This window comes from Heterocephalus glaber, unplaced genomic scaffold (genome assembly GCF_053883595.1).
Source record: "Heterocephalus glaber isolate CG9 unplaced genomic scaffold, H.glaber_assembly_v1.0 deba00000546, whole genome shotgun sequence".
Taxonomy (NCBI): domain Eukaryota; kingdom Metazoa; phylum Chordata; class Mammalia; order Rodentia; family Bathyergidae; genus Heterocephalus; species Heterocephalus glaber.
Window position 1 is genome coordinate 31,030,607 of NW_028258147.1, and position 24,198 is coordinate 31,054,804.

General features: G+C 36.6%; 1 protein-coding gene across 36 annotated transcripts in view; it reads right to left on the reverse strand.

Annotated features, from left to right (window-relative positions):
- Ppp1r9a (protein phosphatase 1 regulatory subunit 9A) overlaps positions 1-24,198 on the reverse strand; it is a 358,246-nt gene that overhangs the window by 61,754 nt on the left and 272,294 nt on the right. For all 36 annotated transcript variants that reach the window (XM_087204705.1, XM_087204702.1, XM_021242871.2 and 33 more), the window contains one exon: positions 11,918-12,073. In XM_087204705.1, coding sequence (XP_087060831.1) covers positions 11,918-12,073 — 156 coding nt within the window. The remainder of the gene's footprint in view (positions 1-11,917; positions 12,074-24,198) is intronic.

The following is a 24,198-nucleotide window of genomic DNA, read 5'->3' on the forward strand; positions in this document are numbered from 1 at the left end:
GACCCACTCCAGGCTCGGCTCAGAGAAGATGATCAGCCAGTGCCTCCTCATAGTGAATCACCACTGAAATCAGGACTACAACCTGGATCTTTGGGTCCTAATCTCAGTGCCATTTGATTTAGAAAAAAAATAACTCAAGAGGCATTTATTTTGGAGCTGCTAGGTGCAAGATGCTGTAAATGTTTTCTCTTTTTAATATCAGGACTAACTTCTCCCACCAATATAAACAAATAAAATAAAAAAGGGTAAAGTATTTAGATATTATGTATATGTAAATCTATCTATGTGTACACATATACACACAGCTACAAGGAATTATTTTCCATGGTGAACATGCTAAGGCATATCAATGTTTGTTAGGTGGTTCTGGAGTGTAACTGCTATTGACAAGAACATCTATTCTTTGTTCTTTCTACCATGTACCAGGTATGAAGAGCTACGTTAGACTACTTGAATGCATCCCAGGTTTACCATGCACTAGCTATGGGATGTAGGAAAATTAACCTCTGTACCTTTGCTTTCTTCGTCGGTGACATGCAATTCCTCAAAGGTTATAGCCTTCCTTATTGGAAAGCTAAATAGGATAATGCATGTACACATTTAAAACAGTAGCTAACATAAAATAAATCCTCAGTAAATACAGCTAAGGCTGCAAAGAATGATCGAAAGAACTCAAATGTGCTTACTCATATTCCATTTCTCAGTTTAAACTGCTAAGTGCTATAAAATGTCACACCTGAAATAAAATGAACACCTCTAGTTCTATCTGAAGAGTAGCAACAAAGTAAAAGGGCATTATCTCACAGTGAGCATTAGACTTATGAGCAAGTACCAGATTTCATTTTCTTGGTGATTAACTCCCAGTAGAATAACCAAGCATACAGCCTACGATGTGTTGGATCTTTGGACTTTCTTTACTCAGATCACTGTGTCCTGTGCAAGTTGCTTCTCTGGGTCTGTTTCCCATATGAGAAATGAGAGGGCTGCACGGAAGAAGTCCAAGGCTTTTCATGTACTATGGGTATAACATTTATGAAACAAAGAGCCTGAAGTAGTTGTCATGATCGGAAAGCTGGAAACTTTCATTCCAAAGCCAGCATTTTCATTCTTATGAATATATGTATAAGGAGTGTAAACTGACATGTGAAGTAAACCTACAGAAAGGTGTGAAGATGCCCATGTTGTTTTCCAGTTATCCCACCCTCCCATTTCACCAAAATGGGTAACAGAAGGGAGCTGAACTCATCAGCAGTGAGGTGAGAACAACTGATCAAAGCTGTAAGTGTTGCCAAGTACAACTGAATTCTTTAGATACAAAGAGAAAAGAAGGAACCATGTAAATTACGATACTGTGCAGAAGATGAACAGAAGCTCTGGGCAAGGTTTTCTTAGTATTCATAAGGCCTAATATTATAGACACTGTCCGCGATTATTTTCTGTGCGCACATTAAGAGGATTTCTACAAATCCATCAGAAATAAGAGGAAAAGCATAAAAAACTAACTGAACTCTTTCATTTTATATAGGAACAAGGAACTTGTGTCCCAGTAAGATAAAATTGCAGGGCTAATAATGGTCATAGTCTGGATTTAGAAATCTCAGTCCATGGTTCTTTCCATGAATACTAAATCTCTTCCATATGTAGGACCCTCCATCTTTTCCTTCATGTCAGGACCTGTTCAGATGTAGAAAAAGACTCAGAAGTCACACCGTTTCTTCAAGTCTCCACTAGAAGTCGGTTTGTGGATGGAAGCAGGCTCCAGTCTGACTCCCACTGGCTGCTCTCATGGTCTCACTGAACTGGATGCTTTGTATTCTATTTCTCATTTAATCCATACAAAACCCATGTAGCATTATTTCACTGTTTCCACCCTCAGATGAAACATTTTATTATGCTGACTTAAGGATCTCTTCAGAAAGTCTCTCAGTACCCTGATATTGAGTGTAAAATGGTGCCCAGTCAGCTGCCGTTACTATTAAAACTTAGAACAGCTTCCTCAGTGTTCAGCCAGCACTAAATGAATGAGACTATATGCCAGGTATTGTGCCAGTCACTGAGAACAAAAACAGCATAGGGAGATTAGTATGTACAACTCCCAGAGAGCTTCTGCAGCTGGTGTGAAAGGGTGGAGGGAGCCTGTTTCTTGGTGGCCTGAGCAGTCATCTTCTCCTATAATGAGGTCAGAGGACTTTTGGCTTTAGTCTCTTTGTGCTATCTCAGATCCAACTGTGGACTCTACCTTCTCGGCAAAGTAGGTGAGATGGACCTGGCATATCTCCACTTCATGAGGAAGAGAAAGCTGCTTTCCAAAGAGAAGAAAGAACTTGATGAAGACGAGTTGGTTAAAGATTGAGTTATCTTACTCTGAAGCATGTGTATGAGATTTATGTCAGGGATCACTACGCCTTTCAAAGTACTGAGCCAAGGTTGTGAGGTCAGGCTGACCAGGGAGAGGAGAAGAGAAATAGAGCTGGAGAAGCCTGTTTGATCTATGTTTGGAGAAAAGAACATACATAAAAACACAAGACTGCAGCCCAGTGGCTTTTACTTTACAGGCCCAATCTCTTTAATTTCTGCTGTCACCTTTAACATGAATGCCATATATATCTTATCTGCCCTAAGATTGCAGCTCAAATAAACATACGATTCCTGAAAGAGCAAGAGCTCTTATTTAACATTCTGTAGGTGTAAATGTTATGCATATTTTCTGATTATTTCTTTCAAAAGGATAAATACGGAACGTGTGTGTATATGACTGAATCAGTACAACCCAAGTATAACCACTGGAAATAAAAACATCCTTATATAGAAACATAAATAATCAGAGTGAACTTTTGGACTCTCTGTACTTATCCTGTGCAAGCATGGAAAACATTTTTAAATGAAAAATACTATCTTTGTAAGAAAGATTTAAGAGAATTCTACTACCAGAAATTTTATGATTGGATAAGAGCAACATTTTCTGCTCTTACCTTACAGGGGCAAAAATAAATATCTGTATAGAACTTTATTAAGAAAGTTTCAGCAATGAAACCAAAATTTTTGTAATTAGTATTGGATTGATGTCTGTCTTATCCACAGTATTGTGAAATACACAAAAGAAGAAACTGAAGCTGTTTTTACCAACATATTGGTGCAGTTGAAGCCAAGGAATATTTGTCACTTCTGCTCAAAGCATTATACATAGCAGCTATCTTTACATTAATAAAAGGGCTTTTCTCAGGCATAGTCCATACAAAATAAATTAAACTAGACTGACCAAGAGAGAGCGTGCTGGTGAGAAATGTTGCACAGGACAAGATTCTCTAACATGGCCACTCTAGGTTGGTACTCAGAAACGGGTTATTCATAATGGGGAGGCTGGATGTAGTTGATGGTCCATAATTATAGTTTCTATTAAAATAAATGTGTTTTCTACTAAGTAGTAACACTTTATAGCTTCTTCGCTTGTTAAGAGAAAATCCATAAAGATGACTTTATTTTCCTTGGCATTTATAACTTTTCTAGCTTCTTTTTCATAGACTTAAATAAAACAACACAATTTTTAGATTTCATTTTCCCTGCAGGAGGAACATGGAATTGTTTCTACTTTATAAAGCCCTGCTGAGAGCTCTGACTGCTTGGGAGGAAGGATGACACAGAAACACTGGGCAGTCACTGAGGACGGCGCCCCTGGCCAGCACTTTCTGATACAGTCTCTATGTCCTACTAAATTGCCAGTGACTCACAGTCAGAAAAATGTACAACTCAAAAAGGCCACTAAAATGACAAACAACTGCTGCTAGAACATGAAACAGTTATGAAATCGAATTAAGAAAATAAAATCTATTCAGATCTCGTCCAACAAAGTAAGGCACCAAAAACCAAGAAGGTCGTAGGAGAAACCATCCAAACTTCAAGGGAATGGCACAAGAACACATGGTGCCGCCCTCAACAACCCTGTGGAACCCAGCACTCTCAGTGAGAAAGGTAGACAACCTCCCCGACCTGCCCGGAGTGGGACTTCAAACCTGGTTCTCCATCTTCCTCACTACTCCGCATTTATCCAGAAAGCAGCCTTCAGACTAGGGAAAGGATGCGGGAAGGTGCAGCTCCACCGCACTGCTGGGCACACTGTGTATTTTCAGCTGTAGACCTCAAAGAAGAATAAAACAGACAGGAGGGGTCTGCAGAGTTGGTTAACAGACTAAGGTTGACTGCCTTTGCTTGATTTCTCTTGGACTGAGACAATGAGTTCTGTGGGTTTTTTTTTCCTTTGGTACTAGGGATCAAACTCAGGACTTTATGCAAGGCAGGCACAAAAATCCCTGGCCCCAAGAGACAATGAGTTTTGTATCCAGTGTTTGTAATTATTCACTTCTCTACTGTGAATCCCATTTCTAGACTTACTTCAAGGTAAGAAAGATAATATGAACTTGAAAACATAAGCAAACCTGTGAAATGATGTGTCTTGTGAGAAAAAATATATTTTCAGGTGACTCTTGGGAACACCAGGGTGAGTAAAGGATGGAGAGGAAGAAAGTTAAACACTTAATAGGAGAACCGAACTGAATCGTGTTGTAAGTGTTACAGCACATAAAGGGATTTGAAGGTAAAAGCATGTTTAATGCCACAGAAAATGGAATAGCAGAACATATTTGAGAAACAATTTTGTACATAGAAAAAATAAAGAAATAGAACCATAAAAAGGGCAATAAATACTGATTACAATGTTCCTAGAAAAGAAATAGGAAGGGGGCGGCTGAAAAGAAGAAAATATTAATGAGCTAAAATGAAAATAAAATAAAAACAAACTAAAACAAAGAAAGTAAGTTAGAAGAAAAAGAGAATAAAAGAAAGGAGGCCCACTTCAAGGAATTATGATTTAAAAAATTGGAAAGTACCAGCTGACAAATACAGAAGCATCCAAATATCAGGTCAAAATAAGGCTTCTTAAAATATTCTTAAAACAATGAAAAGTGCCCTACAACATTTTCAGGAAAAAGATTATTACTCAAATGTAAGAACCAGCTACTTAGCATTTCTACATCATATTGACTAGATGTCATCTTAGTATGGGAATCTCATAAAAATTATAACCTATATAATAAGTTATTTAGAGATATACTCTGAAAACTTACGGAAAATTCAGAAACAAAGAATTTGGAAATAATGCTATAAAAGGAATATTAGTAGAAACTGATTAAGTAGAAAGTTTAGTTATTAGCTGGAAATGTATTATAAAGCTGTTTGAAAAGAAATGTTTTTATAAATATAACAATTAGGGCTGGGGATTTAGCTCAGTGGTTTCGCCGCCTGCTGCACAAGCCCAAGGACCCAAGTTCGACCTCTGGTAAAAAAACCCAAAAACAATATAACAACTAAACTTAATTATATTCTGTCTTACAAACTAAGACTGCATCAAAAATTTCCATCTGGAGATTATGAGATAATTAGATCCTGAATAATTATAACAATAAGTTTAAATTGACTACATTTTCTTAGTAAAAATACAGACTCCAATATTATATTTTTTTAAAGTTACAATAAAATTAAGTGCTACCATTAGGTTTATGTTAAAATAAGTACATACTTATGTGTGCTTTTCCAGCAACTAAAAACAAAAGTAGCAGTCAGAATATTAACACTACAGTATATAGTACTAAAGGGGAAAAAAACTTTCAGTCATGTTTGATGTACTTTCAAAATCACATCAAAATAGAAAACCTAATCTGTAAGACACCAGAAATAATATTGAAGTATACCTTTACTACATACCCTCAGCTTCCTAGGTCAAGTAAAGAAAAATGAAAGATTAAAGAAAGTCTAAACTACATGTAACTTTTATCATAATATCAATATTGAACTACAATGTAAACATCCTTTTCAAAAAAAATCAAATCTTAGAAAGACGATATTATCTGACCAGAATGTAGTAAGAATCCAAATTAATAAAACACAACTAATTAAAAGCTATTTCTCCAATCACTGTAGTCAAAGAGTAAATAAGACAGTAAAAATGAAAATAATAGATAATTTACAAAGTGATGAAAATAAGAATGCATAATGAAAATAGTTATGGCAAAAGGTACAATAAGAGGCATTTTCATAATCTTAATTGCTTGCATATTTAAACAAGGAAGTATAACAATAAACTAAGAACCAATTACAAGAAATTGGAACATGAACAATCAAACATGCCTGGAAAATAGGATGATGGAATTAATCAAAAAAATAAAAGAAATAGCTGAATTAGGTACAGTAGGAAGAAACTTCCAGTTCAGTCAGTCCAACACAGCAAACTAATTAATAAAAGCTATATCCTGCCTCTTTTGGATTTAACTTTGAAAATGCTAAAAGACAACAAAAGAACATGTACAAGCTTCTGGTTCTCATTCACTGATTAACAAAAAAAGCTTGTGAGAAACTCTTAGACAGAACACAGGTGCTTTCAGATGGCTGGAAAACCCAGGATCTGAAGCAGGAGAATGTCAGGAAACAGGGATGAGGAGCCACAATTTAATTAATCTTTAATTTTCTCTGCTCAGCCTTGGTAAGCCTCCCTTGGGAGGTGAATCCCAAAAGGCTATGCCACACCCTCAAGGTGTGACTTCCTGGCCACCTGGTGTCAGGCAGAAGCAAAGCCACAGGGCCAGAGATCCCAGTGAATTAACACCAAAGCAGCACTGAAATACCACGATAGTTTGAACAGTAGGACTGGAAGGAAGGACAAGCTAGAAATAAGCAAGCATTTTGTAAAAGGAAGACCTATATATTTAACTGAAGGTATGCCTATAAATATATTTAACTTAAACTCCTGCAATACAAAAAATTAATGAGAGGAAGAGAGGTTAAATGATAAAAACATGGATAATGATCTGCTTTCTATGTTAGGAAAAATAACCTAAAACCAAGTCAAAGTAAGTTATAATGATAAAATTAAAATGTGAGCTTTTAACCAATAAATGAAAATTAAACACATCTAATGGCAAATAGAAATATTAAAAAAGAGAAATGAAGACATGGCAAATGGAAAATATGCAATAAGGCAGCAAAGAAAATGTGGTAATATACAACAGAGTACTACTAAGCCATTAAGAAGGATAAACTTGAGTCATTTATCAGTAAATGGATGCACCTCAAGACCACAATTTTAAGTGAAATAGATCAGATTATAAGTTTAAATACTACATTGTTTCTCTTGTGTGAGAAACCCAAAGGGTAAATAAGGAGCAAAACAGAGGATAGAAAGTGCAAAGTAGGAAGAACTTGTCAAATGTGAAGGGAAACAAGGGAGCGGGCAGATGGAAGGGAAGGAAGGGAAAAGAGATTTTAAAAAAAGAGAATGGAAGGGAAAAAATGGAAACAAAGATTTTGTAAATGGGGAGGGGAAGAAGGATTGAAGGCAGGGGAGGGCAATGGAGAAAAAAATTAAGACATATGATGAATGTGATCATTATGTATGGCAAATACACACTAATAAAAATAAATACTAAAAAATAAGTTCTAATTCTAAAGTGATTAAAGTAATGTGAATGAATTAAACTCACCAATTAACTGACAAAGACTCTCAAAGTAGTATAAAAGTAAGATTCAGAAATAGGTTGCCTAAAGAAAATTTATTTGAACAAAAGGATATGGAATGGATGAAAATAAAAGAATTGCAAATTTAAAGTGAAAGAAAGCCAGGTTTAAGTTTTTACTATCAAACAAAATAGATTTGGGACCAGAATGCATTATTACCAGGGACAAGAGATGTTACAATAAATCAAGAAATTGTAATAATCCTGAATACATGTGTAGCTAACAACAAAGATTTAAAATAGAACTAAAATTGATAGATTCATAGGCAGAAATAACCAATAGTAGTTGAGTTTAACAAATGCTTTTCAGAGTTGGTAGCCATGTAGACAAAATATAAGCTACAGTATAAAAGATTTGCATTGTTTGTTAGTCTTTTTCATATATGTGAAAAACAAAGATTCCACACTCAAAGAATATGCATGTTTTCTGAGTATACAAACAACATTAAAACAGTATGAGTTATGACAAAGTATCAAGAATTCTAAATAATAGGTATTTGTATGGAATGTACTTTCTGAATAGTGTGGAATGAAGTCAGAACCCAATAGCAAAAGATAGTAAAATAATGTTCTGTGTGTCTGGGAAGTAAAAAACAAAACAGAATAATTTCTTGTGTTAAAGAAGAAATTGCAAGAGAAATGGCACGTAAATGACAATAACATTCTAGATGTACAAAACTGACATGCAATGAAAGTAGTATTTAGAAAAATATACCTTTAAATATATTTATCACAATGATGAGTCTATTAAAACTTATATACTAAGTGCAACTGATCAAAAATAACAAAAAGAAAAGCAGAAAAAATGAACATATTGATAGAAAAGAACAATCTTTTTAGTTTAAAAAGAGATCATTAGGTGAGAGGAAAGCAGGAGGCAGACTTCTGGACCCAGGAAAGGAGATCAGAGAAGGAAAGAGGAAAGGGAGAAGGGGTCACTGGGATAGAAAAGAAGATTAAGATGTATTAAATGCATGTGCCAGTTTACCAAAATGAACTCCACCAGTCTGTATTACTGACGTGCATTTACAGAAAGCAAGCAAGCAAGAGAAAAAGAAGACAAGCAAGCACATGGGAAAGAATTATTCGGAATGTCAAAGCTAGCATGACATAAAATTCTGAAAAAAAAACCTAAGAAAAAAGTAAAAACATTCAAATAAAGAAGAGCATATAAAAAGGGTGTATCAGAGATATAAAAGAGTATAATATTTAAATTTTATTTTATAGAAGTAAATGTAAAAGCCAATACATATAATTTTCTTGAAAATGCCAAATATCAAAATTGGCCCCCAAAATAAAAAACTTGAATAGATTAATAGCTATTATTAAAAGTATTTAAAATATTCCTCCACAATGCACAGATGGTTTATAGCTGAGTGATAACAAATTTTTGAGAAAAGAAATTTCTATTTTGTACAAATGATTGGGTTTCTTTTATAAAAGTTATTGCTGGAAATATAAAATGGGGAAGATTGACTAATTCATATTAAAGCTAATATCTTTGTGACAGCTTTTGGTTAAGTCACTGTACTCAGATTTTGTGTTGCTTATCACTGGACACTAACAAGTAGAGGGTATATAAAATTTTAGAGGGTCAGAAAAAAGACTTCAATTAAATAACTACATTCCATAAGCTGGGATTAAAAGACTCAATGTGATAAAAATGTCAGTTTTCCATAAAATTAATTTACAAATTTAATCTAATTACCAAAAAAAGTAAAAGAATTTATAAAGGGAATTAAAGTAATTCAGATGTCTCTTGAATAAGCTGAAAGGTAATTTTAAAGAGAAAGTTAGACGGGTTTGATTTATTCTATCAATACTAGTGAATATTCTAGTAATACTTCATTGAAGAAAACTGCAAAGAAGGAAAAAAATAGGAGGGCCCAAAGAAATCCTGAGGATAGCGACATAAATTCTGTAGACAATTATACGGCTCTCTGACCAGAAGGAAGTGGGCAAATAAGCATTTAATAGAAGTGCTAAGCCATCTGTCAACTACTTGGAAAACATAAATTTGGTACCTGTCCTACATCATACAATGAGTTCTTAGAACATGCCTGATACCAGCCTTGCACTAATTAGTTAAGCACTAAACTATAAGCCAAGAACCATGCAGAGGATACAACTGTCAGCAAAAACAGGATCAAAGAGGTGGGTAGGAAGACACCTATGGGCCCAAAGTAGGGCTGACCAACACAATGTCAGCCTACGTGCTTTTTGCTCAAGCAGTACAACTTGAATTTTGCTTAACATAAATAAATTGGGAGGTTCCCCGTACCATGAGGCTTTATAAACACTCCAGTACCATGTGACCCTCCCCAGGTTCTGTGCATAACCTTATAAAAACTGCCTTGTGCATAGTTTGGCATGGCTGTTAACTGCATAAATAAATGTAAGATTGGGACAGTGGCAGTATAGAGACACAGATGTTATGAAAGAGTGCCATATAGTTGTTACTGAAAACAATCCCCCAAGGCAATTAATGTTAATATGTTAAAAATAAAACAAAAGAGGCCAGGGATTTAGCTCAATGGTGCCGACACCTGCCTCACAAGCACAAGGTCCCAAGTTTGATCCTGATACCAAAATAAATAAATAAAACAAAATATTTACAAGTGAAATGATGAGATTATTTTCCTGCTTTTCAGGTGGAAATAAACTTTTAATTGTTAAAAACCAAAGTTACATGAAAATTACCAGTTTGGCTAATCAGGCTAAAAATAAATCTGGCATGCTGTACAGAATGAGTCTATACCAAGCTCATCAAAACTTTTCTACTGAGGGGCAGATTGACAATAATTTAGGATTTTCAGGCCATAGAGTCTATGCCACAACATTTCCACTTCGTTGTTATGTTACGAACTCAGTCACAAGCAGATGGAGAGATGGGCATGACTGTGTTTGAGTAAAACTTTATTTACAAAAAAAGTACTGTACAGTAACCCAGATTTGGCTAGTGTTGCATAGTTTGCCAACCTCTGGTCTGGTATAGATCAGAGCTGTACATACTATAGTACACAATGAAAATACTTATGGACCATTTAATTCTTGGCTCAATTCAGAAACTGGAGGATATAACCTTCCTCATCTTATTTCTGCTTTTTAACATTTCTAGCTTCTACAAAACAATATGGTCCCTTATTCTGGCTCCACCATCTACTAGAGACTAAGGGGTCCCACTCATTGAACAACACTAACGAGCTACACTACAGGGATTTGCCTGGGCAAGACTACAATGATATTACTGCCTCCAATATTTGTCAAAGTTGGACTGAGAATTAAAACATTCAAGGGAGATTTCTTAAAGAAAGTAGTCTACATACTCCTACCTAACCACTCTTCCGTATTATTTCCATAGAAGAATTTATCTTTTTCTGCATTGCTTTTTGGGTTAAAAATATCAGTTAACCCAGAAAGTATAAGAAATGAAGATGCTATAAATGATGACATCTTTTATCTTCAACATGAGAGGCTATTTCCCCACAAACAAGTATCAACTGCTTTGGGGCCTATCATCACTGTTTGCACTTTACATGTTGGGGTTCTGAGAAGCTCATTAGGAAGAAGAGTTTATATGGGCACCTGTATCTGTACCCAGGTCTTTCCTGGACCTTCTCTGTTGGCTCCTTGTTGCAGGAATCTGACCGCTTCAGGGTTTGAGACTGTACCACTCACGTTCCCTTGCCTGAGTTTTGCCGGGGGTCCTCAGTAGGAGGAAAATCAGGTTAAGAGTATGGGGTATATAACACTCTTTCCCTGGGATGCAGTTTTTACAAAGTTACAGGTGTTGAATGGTCTTTCTTCAAAAAGAGAATCACCTTTCTTCTCTTTACCTATTAAGCCAAAGGATGGTGACAGCTTCCTGCTGCTGCTTGCTAGTCCCTGTATATTTCACCATCCCTTGTTAGTCCTATGAACTGTGTTCATTAAACTCTTGAATTAAAACCTTTGGGTATGCCATCTGATTCTTATTAGGACTCTATTTTAGCAAAAGACAAAAAGAACTATTTTAGAAAAGTCACTGCCTTAAAAAGAACTCATCATCAGGTACCAAAACCTGTGTAAAATTGAAAAACTATAAATTGAACACATGGCAAACTTGCACATTTAAGTTACAGCTTGAAATTATTGGCTAGATATACTATAAACAGAATTTAAACTAGTGATAGTGGAATGAGTTCTATGTAAAGTTTGCTTTCAAATGAGAGACTCAAGGCAATCTGTTATTAAAAGATTTCATTTGAAAATTGATTGTTGTTACTATCTTATTCCTATTATTCAAACAGACACATTCATAATAACAAAATGGACCAGTATAGGTTAATGTGTTGTGAGTCAGTGGCATATCTTACCTCTTTAAACTTGTGACTGAGCTTGCTTGTGTCCAGATCTGATGGGGAAAACATGTCTTCATTCTCAGGCAGCTCAAAGACTTCAATGGCCATGTCACCACTAGGGAGCACAGGTCCCACCTCATCCTCTTCTTCATCTGTAGCGTATTCTCCTGTCTGAAAGGAAGGGGATTTCAAAACTCTGGCTGTCCTTACCCAAGGTTTAGGTGAGCCATGTGAAAATATTTTATAAAAGAGAAATAAAACATGTCCGCAAATAGTAAAGTGTAAGTCAGCTTTTAAATTAAGCATGCCTCATGCAGCCAATGTTATAAACAAATGTTAGTTCAAAGAGTCAAAGTAACAAATTAATACCATATATGTACATTTCTAAAAATTTAGTATCATCAGTAGCATTGTAAGTATAGCAACGAGTTGTGTTGTTAATCTATTTGTTGCTTTTACTAAATAAAATTACGTCACTCAAGGAAATAGTAATTTCTTTAAATTCTCACCTCCTGTGTGAATAAGCCACCCAATACGGGGAGCAAAAAGAAAAGAAACAGAGATCAAAGATTCATTATGGTTGGAAGGGAACTTAATTAAGCCTTACAAAGGGTTAGTAAACTAACTGTCCTAAGCTTTATTAATTAGTTCTGTTCTGTTTGTTAGTGTGATGGTTAACTAGTGAGCTGATGGATAAACTAAGGGTTTCTAACTCCCTAGACTGTATATTGTTCTGCCTGTCAGTGTATACTGTACTGTCAATGTGAAAAAGAATTTCATGTAAAAGTCTCAATTTCCAGCTTTTTATGAGAAAGCCATGGATCTGTCAATATAGGTACACTGTGACATGATAACAACTGGCGAAAGTTGATAGTGATTGCCCCTTTTAATTTTCTAATACATCACATTTTCCCTAATGCCCCACAAATAGGTCTGCTGTTAGCTTTACTCCTTTATAATGCCCATGGACTCCTATAGATTTCTGAGTTCATGACCTCTGGATAAATCTTCCTCTTTAACATTAACTTCCTTGACATTACTATTAGAAAGTAGCTCCTCTCTTGGCACCATCATGCTAGGAGACTAAAATTCAAAATAATTGTTTGAAAAGTTTACCTTATGATATAATTTCAAGACAAACCACTTGTTCACAGAATTAAAAAGACAAATCATTTAAGTAGTTCTGTTGGGTAGTATTTAAATACATAAAACAATTCACATTGCCTGCAAAAAAACCTTCATAAACAGCATGTAGACTGATCCATTCCTTTGATTAAATATGTTTAGTGTCTGACTGTTGCTTTTCTTGTTTTTGGTCTATTCTGTATTCTTCCTGTTAAAGGTGAACACCCTCACCCCTCTGAACTGTTTGCACATGAAGAAATCTGGTCATTAACCTCAATGTAATTAGTCCTAGTGTCTGAAGACTAGTCATTATTCAATTGCCTTTGGATTTCCCCTTTTCAAATAAAATGATTTTAGTTTCTTCAAAACTAAACTAGAAAGGTCTAAATCTCTTTCCGTGTGAGTTTTTGTGGTTGTACTCTTGACTCTTTTCCAAGTTCTGCACATTGCTCATTAATCATGCAGCCTAAAAGCAGATACAGTTTCTACTAAGGCATCTGAGGGCCATGACTACAAAACACAACAAATACACTGCCTCAGAGTCCCTCAGCCTCTGCGTCCCCACATGGGGGTTACTATCACAAAGCCCCTGACTCTGCCAGCAGCTGCATGCAGAGGTAAGCTCAGGAGAGTCAAAGAGCAGTGACTTTGCAGTCTAGTTACAGACTAGACTCCACACCCCTAATTAAACCAGAAATGCTTTCACTGAAAGGAAATGCGAGTGCTATGACCGACCCAATCACTTTGAACCTATACAGCTCCTCAGTACCTAGAAGTCTAGGATTCTTCAGAAACTAGTCTGAAAATGTCAAATTTATAAATACCATCCCAAGTGTCTCTGGCACTGGTAGGGGAGAACAGCCAAAGATTAGGGCTGGCTGATTCTAGATAGCTTATGTTAGTAAAATAAGATAATACAATCTTAAAGAGACGCTTAATTTCAGATTTGATGTGGTTTTTGTGTACTCTGTAAATTAATTCATATCATGTATTTATATCTATCTCTCTATAAATTTCTTGGAGCTAACAGGTACTTTGTAAATACCAGTGAGGTTAATTAAGAGGCATGTAGTAAGGATGGTAAGTAGACAATTTCAAGATACTTCACTAAAATTTTTATGTGGAGACATAAGTGTGAACTTATTTTTAATCCTATAATCACAATTAGCAGCAAAGCCAAACCTTTATTTTGAAGGCTTAAACCCTTACATAAAATTCAGTTCTATACAATCTATTTCATGACTAGCATGAATGACTAAAAATCTTAAGCTAAATTTAAAGTCTGACTAAGCCATAACAATGTGGCACATTTTAAACATGGATTGAAGTGAACAAGTTGATTTTTGCCAGTTTGAAAATAAATAGCTGTTCATTTTATGTAAGAGAATTGGTAAAATATGTAACTACAATAAGGGCTGACAACAAAGGATCTCAATAAATACCTTTAAACGAATAACCTTAACAGTGCCCACCTGTATTTACTTGGGAATATCTAGAACTTCTAAGGAGGTTTTCAACAATATCAATAAAATAAACTGTAGTCATTGGTTAAGAAGGCATTTTCCTGTCACACATATTTTAAAGTATTATCAGGATATATACAATATACACAATTCTTACCTCTAAGAATAATTCTGGTTTTCTCATGCAGATATACTTTATCAAAAGTGTCTTCACAAATATAAGTTATTAAGAATTCTTCTTGCTTCTTTATTTCCCATTTCTTCTTCCCAATACCCAAATCACCTGTAACTCTCTTAAAATTCTTATCATTTATTGCATCTTTCCATTTACTAATTTTTTCTTTTCAATTAGCCTTATAAGTATCCTGCAGACAAAATTTTACTTGCAAGTAAAATCAATGACATGGAATGGTGCATTAGCAGAAGGCTGGCTGTACACCTCGAAGTTACACTGGATTGAATCTGACACTTATGGAGGAAGATGGACAATATTAAAAAAAAAAAACTGCAACAATTCTTTAAGTAGCCAGAAACTCTTGATTTTTTTTTGTTTCAGCTCAAAAATGCACTTTAACTGTGGCAAGAATGAATTTTAGGGTAAAAACTGACAGTAAATATTCCTTTCCATGACCCATCTTCTTGATTAACATCTTTTATTTTCTAAGTTTCACAAAAAGGGGCAGAAAAGGAACAAACAATCCTTTCACAACTTACAGTGTGCCCAGAATTGTACATTTCTCAATAACTACATGGCATTGGCTTAAGGTACTATCTTAATTTAAGGAAATTGAGACTCTGAGACGACTTAAGGACAATTAGTTAACTTGTTGGAGGTATATTTAATATATGCTAAAGCCCATACTGTTTATTCTTTTCGATACTGCTTCCACTCTATAGAAATTGAAGCTATGCAGGAAAACAAACAAAACATCCAAGAATACATTCCTTTCCTATTTTCCCGACCCAAATCCTGGTGCAAAGTCCTGTTGTGCGGAGATTCCCTTTCACAATTTTGAATATTATCATATTCAATTCATTTTGAAGATTTCTGTTTCTACAGTGCTCCAAAGTTTTGTCCTCTTCTCATCTCTCATAATATGCTCATCCTCAGAAGTTCCCTTTGAGAGAAGTAATGGGCAGGCTGATTGCAATATAAAGAGAGGAATCATTGAAAAACATATATATGTATCATTTTATCTTACGTTATAGACATATTCATTTGTTTGTCTACCTTTTCATTGCACAGCCAAGTTTCTTGAGTCTGCTGACTGATGTTTCATGCATTCTTATAAAAACTTCAACTATAAAATATAATCTACAAAAATTATTGCAGTGTCCTTAATATGAATGAAAAGAATCACATAAAATTACTCTAGATTTTTAGTGTGCCCCTTTCTTTTACATTTCCTTCCCTTACCTAGTTTTGTTGGGCTATCAGCCTTTATTGAATCTTCCCAAGTATTTTATCTAGTTTTCATACATAAAATGACTTCCTTTATACTGTTACATCAAGGCACTTAATATTTTATTATATAACATAATTACAGTAACAAATACACTGACAGGCTTCACCTCTTGGCAAGCACACACTCTGGCTGGTGGGAACAGATGTGCACGGCCATACTGGAGCCTGAACACACATGAAAGCTATAACATAGCTATCAGTCTAGGTTTTACCAAAACAATAAAGAGTGTCTTATATTGGTGAGCTAGTGAAGTAGGATCAGTGAAAGAATCTTGGTTTTGCAGACACTTAGATCTAGGGCTCAGATCCTGTCTTTGAGACACTGAGAAAGTTCAATTTACTCATTTATACAGTGAAAATACTATAGTTTCTTAGCATAACAAGGTTGTTATGAGATTAAATTGGATGATGCCTGAAAAGTATTCAACCCAAGGCCTGACACATGGTAGGTGCTTAATAATTGACTGCTGTTGTTGCTATGGCTCGTACCAACATTGGAATGGCAACATACTTAATCCTCGATAATTTTATAACCAGATGTTTGCTTTTAGATTCATAAACCTAATTCCCTAAAAGATCTAGAAACACAAATATTTTGTAAGTAAATTACTCCCTTTACCTTTTGCTAAACCTGCCCCTCCTCTTATATTTCCAGTTTTCCAGTAGGCATGAGCTCTCACCAAACCCAGGAAAACTTCCATGCATCTGACTCCTTACTCACCTGGCCCTAACATGTTGCAGTGGTTCAAGACAATGCATATCCGATGAAGCTGTTGCCCTTATTTTTTTCTAATCTACTCCTTTATGCTCCCACCATATAAATTTGATGTTTTATTACCTGCCTCTCCCATCAAATTTTTTCAATTCAAAGATGCTTGAGCCTGCCAGCATCTTTATCGTTACAAACCCAATGTGGTTAGTGCACTGTTTGGTGTATAGTGGGTGCTAAACAAATGCTTGCTGAATAAATGAGGACAATAGTAGCCACATCTGCACAGCAGGGCAGAGCCTGATATTCCTGTTAATCTCAGCTTTCCAGTATAAAATACAGTGAAACATAGCTGCAGCTGGTGCCTAAATGACCCTATTGGGGATTTTCTCTTGTTGTTAGGTTCAACCATTAGCAGTAATTTTTGCTGTAGCAATGCTTGCTCTGGTAAATTCAGAGAAATTAAATGGTGCTAATCATAAAAATAGCCTCAATTATGCAGTTTTATTAAGAATTTTACTGGATTTGAATGGTTATATACATTTTCAGACTCAGTTTGAGGAAATAACAGAATAGAGTTTTTCTCTGAGGAGAAAGGTCTCAGACTCAGGCATTAATGTTGAAAACTCCTCAGTCTGCACAAAAAATCCACATGACTTTTAAAAAAAGCATCCTCTTCCCTGCAAAGGCATCTCCTTGTCCATTTTCTGTTGGTGATTTCTGTTGTGTCCTAGATTTGTATCATTAGGCCACTTAAGGCTGGCTGGATGCTCTGTGCTCATCTATGAAATAGCAGCACATTCTTCATGAAGTTGTTGTGAGAATTTATAGCAATGATACTCAAAGAGTTAATTGTAGGCTCAACAATATGCTAAATGACTACATGACGTTCTGACTATGATTATTTTCATCATCCCTATTTCTATAGGACAGGACCATAAAGGGGTGCAACAAATAAGAGCATGAGCTTTGGGGCTGGAGGGAGTAGGTCCTCAAAAGAGGAAAGACCTAATGTCACAGGGGCATGACAGCAAGTAAGTCATTTATCCTGTATCTTTTGTGGTCTCTTCTATAAAACAGTGTGAAAGATACCAATTACATAGGGCACGGAGAGGATTTAAAGAAAATGATACACAAAATATGCAATGTGATCTCTAACTTGTCATGTATATTCTGTTCTCTTCTCATCTATCAAGTATTCAAAATTTCTTGGGAATCTTTTGTTCTCAGGATGTTTCTTTTTGATTTTCACTCCATTTTTATTATCTAGCTTGCAAATAAAGAAACCCCTAAACTCCCTATTTAGATTACTTATATGGGCCCATGTTCCTTGACATGAAGCTCTCAGTTCTGTAGGGTATTATTGGTAATACGGCTGATAAATTTTGTTCCCAAAATCTCAACCAGAGTTAAGATCTGTCTTTTCCAATTACTCAAATTCATGTTTTCCTTCTTAACATTTTCCAGCTACTGCGTTAGATAGTTCATAAATTAGTGTTTGATTTTAAAGTATTTAAAGTTTTTAGTTTTTATTCCTTTCCTTTTAGAAACTATATTCCAAAGGTAAGGATGCTATTTCCTATGATAGCAGCTAGATGCTAACATGATGCCCAATGATCCCTGCTTCCTGGTATTCATGTTCTTGCATGATCCCTTCCCCTTGGTGTGGGCTGGAACTAGCAACTTATTTTTAACAACCAGAAATCTACAAAAGTCACAGAATATCACTTCTGTGCCTAGTAAAGACTGTGACTTGCACTTCTTGCTCCGAGTCCTCATGATTGGGAAGCAAACAGCCATGTTGTATGAAAGGCCCACATTATAGAGCACTGACGTTTCTGGCCAACAGCCACTAAGAACCACAGGCTTGCCAACAGTCACAGGAGGAACTTGGAAGGGATTTGCTGGACCTGCCACAGCTGTGAGCAAGCTTGGCCGCTGAGCCTCTCCCAGCTGAGCATCAGATGATCACGGTTCTGGCTGACACTTGATGTGAAGCCTTGAGAGAGATCCTAGGTCAGAGGCATCCAGCACAACTGACTCACAAACACTGCGATGTACAAATTTCTTGTTTTAAGTTGCTTTATTTTGGTGGTAAATTGTTATCTGGCAGTAGAAGGTGTACAGGCATAATAAAAATACAAGGAAAAAATAAACAAGTAGCTTTGGAAAGGCAGTGGGCAAAGGCTAGATAGGTTGTGAAAGGTATATGAATAAGGCAACCATAAGCTGCCTTGAACAGACCATTAGGAGAAATCTGGAAGGTGAAGTCCTCATGATGGCACGGCAGGAAGCTTAGCAGCAGTGCCACTTTCTCTAATGAGAAAGCAGGAAATGTTCCTAGTGAACCAGGCTATCTCAGTAAGTGAATTTCTAAAGTGTGGAAGGTGCAGCCTAAATTTTACTTCACTGATTAACAGTAGTACATGACAGGAACAGAATGAGAGTATATTAAATAGAAAGGAACCAAAACCTGTATTTTTGAAAAATTTTAAAATTGATTCTACAATTAAGAAATGCCTTCAAAACAAAGTCCAAATCTAGGGTAGGAGGACAATCTAAAAGCAGAGGGTGGTGCCATAAAATCTTAAGAACTCTGAGTTTTGGAAACCCTAATTTTATATAATGGATGGTAAGAAGTGTGCCATTGCCTAAGATACTAATCAAAACAGCAGGATGTATCAGCAAATGCACAGACTTGGCTTTGGGACACAAGAAGGAAGTCTAGGGTCTAAAGCAGTTCTGTCATTCAGAACAGTTCTAGCCAGCGATTTGAAGATGACTTGAATGGCTCCCAGGAACGAGATGGTACCATTGATCATATTACCTAAAGCTAGGAACAAATTTTGTACTATCTTATTTAAATAAATGATTCCAATCCTAAGAGTGATTCAGGGTGCATATATATGGTAGTAAGTTAGTTACCCTTCAGGAAAGTTCCTCCAAATAACAAAGTAAACCCTTCATTTGGAGGTACTGTGATAGCTGTCTGAAGGCTATGTGATCTAACTCCAGTCTTTCTTTAAATTCATAAAAATGTAAAAGATTTTTTCTTTAAAAGAGTCTTAAAAGATTTCTTTAAAATTATTTCTTTAAATACAGAAAAAATACCTGTAAGATACAACTATATGAGCAGCCCAAAGAATCTGATCAGTTGTCACAATTTGTTTCCTTTATTTACCATCCTCAAACTTTCATGTGTTAGTCTATAATTTTTCAAGTGACACACCAAAGCACTGCCAATAGCTCAAGAGTCAGTAAACAAGACGAGTTCCCTTTCTTCCTCTGGGATTCTATATTGTCACTGCTGAATCACCAGAGATTAAAGACTATTAGTTCCCTCTAGAAATCCCTGTAAGAATCTCACTGATACTAACAGGAAAAAGAAATGCAGGCATGTAACACATCAACTCCATTTTACGTTTAGTAATGGAAGCCACAACACCACATTGTTATCTGCCCAAACGGTCCCAGCTACAAAGCACTTTTGCTTCCCATCTCACTGTGAACCCCACTGCATCAGATGAATTTAGCATCCTTCTTATCACAGGACCAAGTGAGATGATAGATTATACACCAGCATCCATAGACCCATAAAGTTTAGGTGCCTCCCCTCCCCAAAGTTCCCTAGCATATTCCAGGAGTGCTTGTACTAGTTTCCCTAAAGGCAAACAGATCTCAGCCCTCCCTGGGTCATCATTCTTCTTAAAACAGCTGAGGTCTGGGCATAAGAAGGAGGAAGCATAAAGAGGTATGGAGGTGGAAAGTAGCTCCATGCTAGTTATAAGTCACATTTAGTTAAGTAGTGCACCCATTATTCATGCTTTAACCTAACTCCAGTCTAAAGGACATTATAGGGTAGGCCACAATTACCGGCACCACATATTTAGCTTTGGGCAGTGTTTGCTCAGCAATTGACTTCCATGCAGGAACCTTCTGTCATGGAGTCCATCTAAATCTGTGGCATTTTCTGTCCAGATGAACAAGGTTAATACTCTTTCAGTCTGTTTTTTTTTGGGGGGTTTTTTTTTTTTTGGTATCGGAGCTTGAACTCTGGTCCTTGTGCTTGAGAGGCAGCCAGCAGAACCATCAGTCTGGTTTTAACAAAAGGGATAAGGGAGTTTTCCAGGGTCTTCAAACTGAAAGTTTCTCACTGTCCAGTAGGTTCCCTTCACTGGGAGTATAAATATAATTGAAGGCACTAGGGCTCAAATATTCAAGAAAGGTTTCACGGGAGTTTGTCTATCTCTGAGAAATCTCCCCAACAGATGTAACATTCCAGTATAGCAGCCCTGACTCACCACAAAGAATTCTGAGACCCGCTCCTGTCTGGGTGAATCTGGTTGACTTGACAGTCATGGCAGCCTGCAGGAGAGGCGAGTAAGAGACAGCGGATGTCACTGCTCCTTAACCTGCACTGTGCTCTCTGCCTTATCAGCTCCCCAGGGAACCAGCCAAGGTCTAAGGAGTCACAGGCTCCTAACCACATTGACTGCAATTCTTTCTTTCAAGCTCAGTGAGGTGTGTGTTTCTGTAAATATTGGCCACATAGGGTCAGAGCCTTCCTCTAAGCCAAGATGTGTCTACACAGTAGTTGAAAAAAATCACTGCATTTGTATTGATTCTTCAAGCCACAATTTCCCAAAGGAATGACAAGAGAGCAAGCTGACTTCTGCACAGGAATATCTATGACATGGCAGGGGAGGAACTAAAAACTTAGGTGAGGTGAATCTTCTACACCCCACAGTACACACCACTGCCTTTTGTCCTGGGGGGAAAAGTCTCTTAACTTCCCAGCTCATTCATTACACAACAGTTACAAAAACAATGCATAATGAGAGGCAGTCAGTACCTCAGAGATGTGAGAGAGCTGCATATTTCCCAATGATTATTTATGGAAAAAATTATCTAAAAATTCAGCTGATTTTAGAAAGTCTAAACAATATTGTCAATTTATCTTTATGAGGAAGACTTTCTAACCCTTATTGCTTTCTATATATTCTGCTCTGTAGGTAAGGTGGTCTTCTTCTTCCAGTGCATATACCCTATATTGCCGCAGAAGCTTGTGCTACAGAAACACAGAACAACAAAAAACCCAAACAACAATTAAAAAGAAAAACCTTGCATATGAAAATCAAAATCAGATGCCTCAAATTCATGCTTTTTATTTTTTATGTCCTCATTAGTGATGATTCTTTTATACTAGGCTCTTGGACCTTTTTTCAATTTGCCTTCAAAATTATTTAAGGTCCACTCCATCCCCAGCTGAGGTCATGACCCAAAAGGGGCCCACAGCAGAGCGTGGATGAGCCAGGAAGCATCCACCCCACGCCAGCCAGTGTTCTGGCCTGCCGGAGAATGTGCTGGAGCCCAGAGGACTCGGAATGGAGAGCCCTGGCCTGCCTCCAAGCCCTGGGTTCTGCACAGCACAGGGCAACGGAGTCCACAACCAACAGATCGACCAGATTCAAGAAGAGACCAACACCCAGAATAAACTCTTGCTTTGGCACTGAATTGATAACCTTCCAGAGACAGACTGAGAGACAGCCTTGGGAGGTAGGTCTGGAGAGGGTGAAAGCAAGGGATCTCAGGAGATCCCCTGGGAGGTCTGGGCTCAGACCAGGAAAACCACGTGGGTCTGGGAGGACAGGATCAGTGGGCGTTATCATTGGGAGGGGTGGTCCTGAAGAAAAGGCATTTAACCTAGTAGTATGTTTGAGCTTTGACATTGGTGCTAACATCCAGCAGATATTAGTGCTCTGAATTACTATACATCAATATAATTGTTTTCACTAAAATCAGAGTCCTCTTTGTAAGTGAAGGGTTGTGCATGAGTAGCTCTTAGGGTTTGGGAATTTGATGCCATTGTTGTCGCTGAATGCTGAATTAACTACAATAGACAAGGTAACATAGTATAGTGGTACCTTGGTTCATAAAACACTTTTGTTCAGAAACATTTGGCAAAATTTTGCTTTTGTTTGTGAACTCTGCATTGGGTGAAAAACACAACTTCAACCATCTTTCCCTCAGAAACACGAATGTGGCCATCTTTTCCAGAGTTGCAGAATGAATTAAGTTTGTGAACCAAGCGAGGTACCATAGTAGTAGCTAGCAGTTGGTTTTCTATGTCAACACCTGGATTGCTTGAGGGGTCATAAATAATACTGTGGCTCATATAGCTATTTGATTTTTCACAAAACATAAGCTGGAACGATGCTGGGAAAACTAGATATCCACAGGCAGAAGATGGACTCTAGACCCATATATTTCACCATGTACCAAACTAAAATCAAAACAGATCGAAGATCTAAATGTTAAAACAGAAACGATCTGCAAGATAAAATAGGTACAACTCTTGAAGTTATAGGCATAGGCGAGGAATTTCTGAATAGAATACCAATGGCATCAAATTATGTTAGAAATAGCAAAGTAGTTTTTAGGAAGAACTGTCTTGTGGAAGTGACCTTTGTTACAGCCACCTCTTCGAGCTAGATGTGGTCCTAAACTTAAGTCGCTGAAGTGAAGAGGGAAAAGGGTGGGTGAGGGTAGTAAGAGCTCTTTGCTAGATCTCCATATAAGATGATTTTAAATTATAACCATAGGCCTGTGGGTGCATATTTGGTAAAGTACTTGGGCGCACTGTGCACAAAGTTCACACTCTATTGCACAACATCTAAGCTTTATAAACGTCGGGGGGTGACAATGTACCATATAAACTAGAGGTAGTGAATTAGACCACATTTAAAGTGTCTTTGTTATAACTGATAGAAAAGATCCATCTTGGGACTTGGAATTGTTATAACACTTCTAAGCAGTATGTATCAGGACTTGTCGTTAGGCTGGCAGCAGAGGGGCAGGAATAAGCACACAGAGAGATGTGAACAAAGTGTTCAGATTTAAATTTTGGTGAAAGGAATCAAAATGTGTAGAAATACATTAATAATTCAATGGGAATATGCCTTCTTGCTAATATCTTAATAGAGATCTGATAACTCTCAGATACATGGCTTGGTGTACTCTTGCTTTATGTCTCGTTTTAAATTGAGCATTAAGGAAATGCAGTATTGTAACGTAACTTTGCCAATACTTCTATGTAGAGGCCTGTTGCTGTTTTTATCTTCAGTGGAATTTTTGTTCCCAAGAAAGGCAGGATTATTTATTCTAACAGATTGAGTTGGTGGAGTGTGTTCTTAGTTATCAAAAATACTCTTGTAGCTTTGGGATTTTGAATATTCATGATGTGTAGAAAAGCATGGCACACACTGTATAAACTCAGTCACACAAAATGGCATGTTTATGTACACACAGGACCTAGAAGAACACATCCAGCTAAACTGCTTATGATTGCGAATGACTTTGTTCTTTGCTTCTTGTGTTTTTGTTTCCTGTAATGCACATAGTAACTTTAAAAAAATAAAAATTATTTTATTTTAGAATACCAATGGCACAAGAAATAATACTGAAAATCAACAAATGGCTGCACATTAAATTAAAAAGCTTCTGCACAGAAAACAACCAAAAGGGAGAAGAGAGA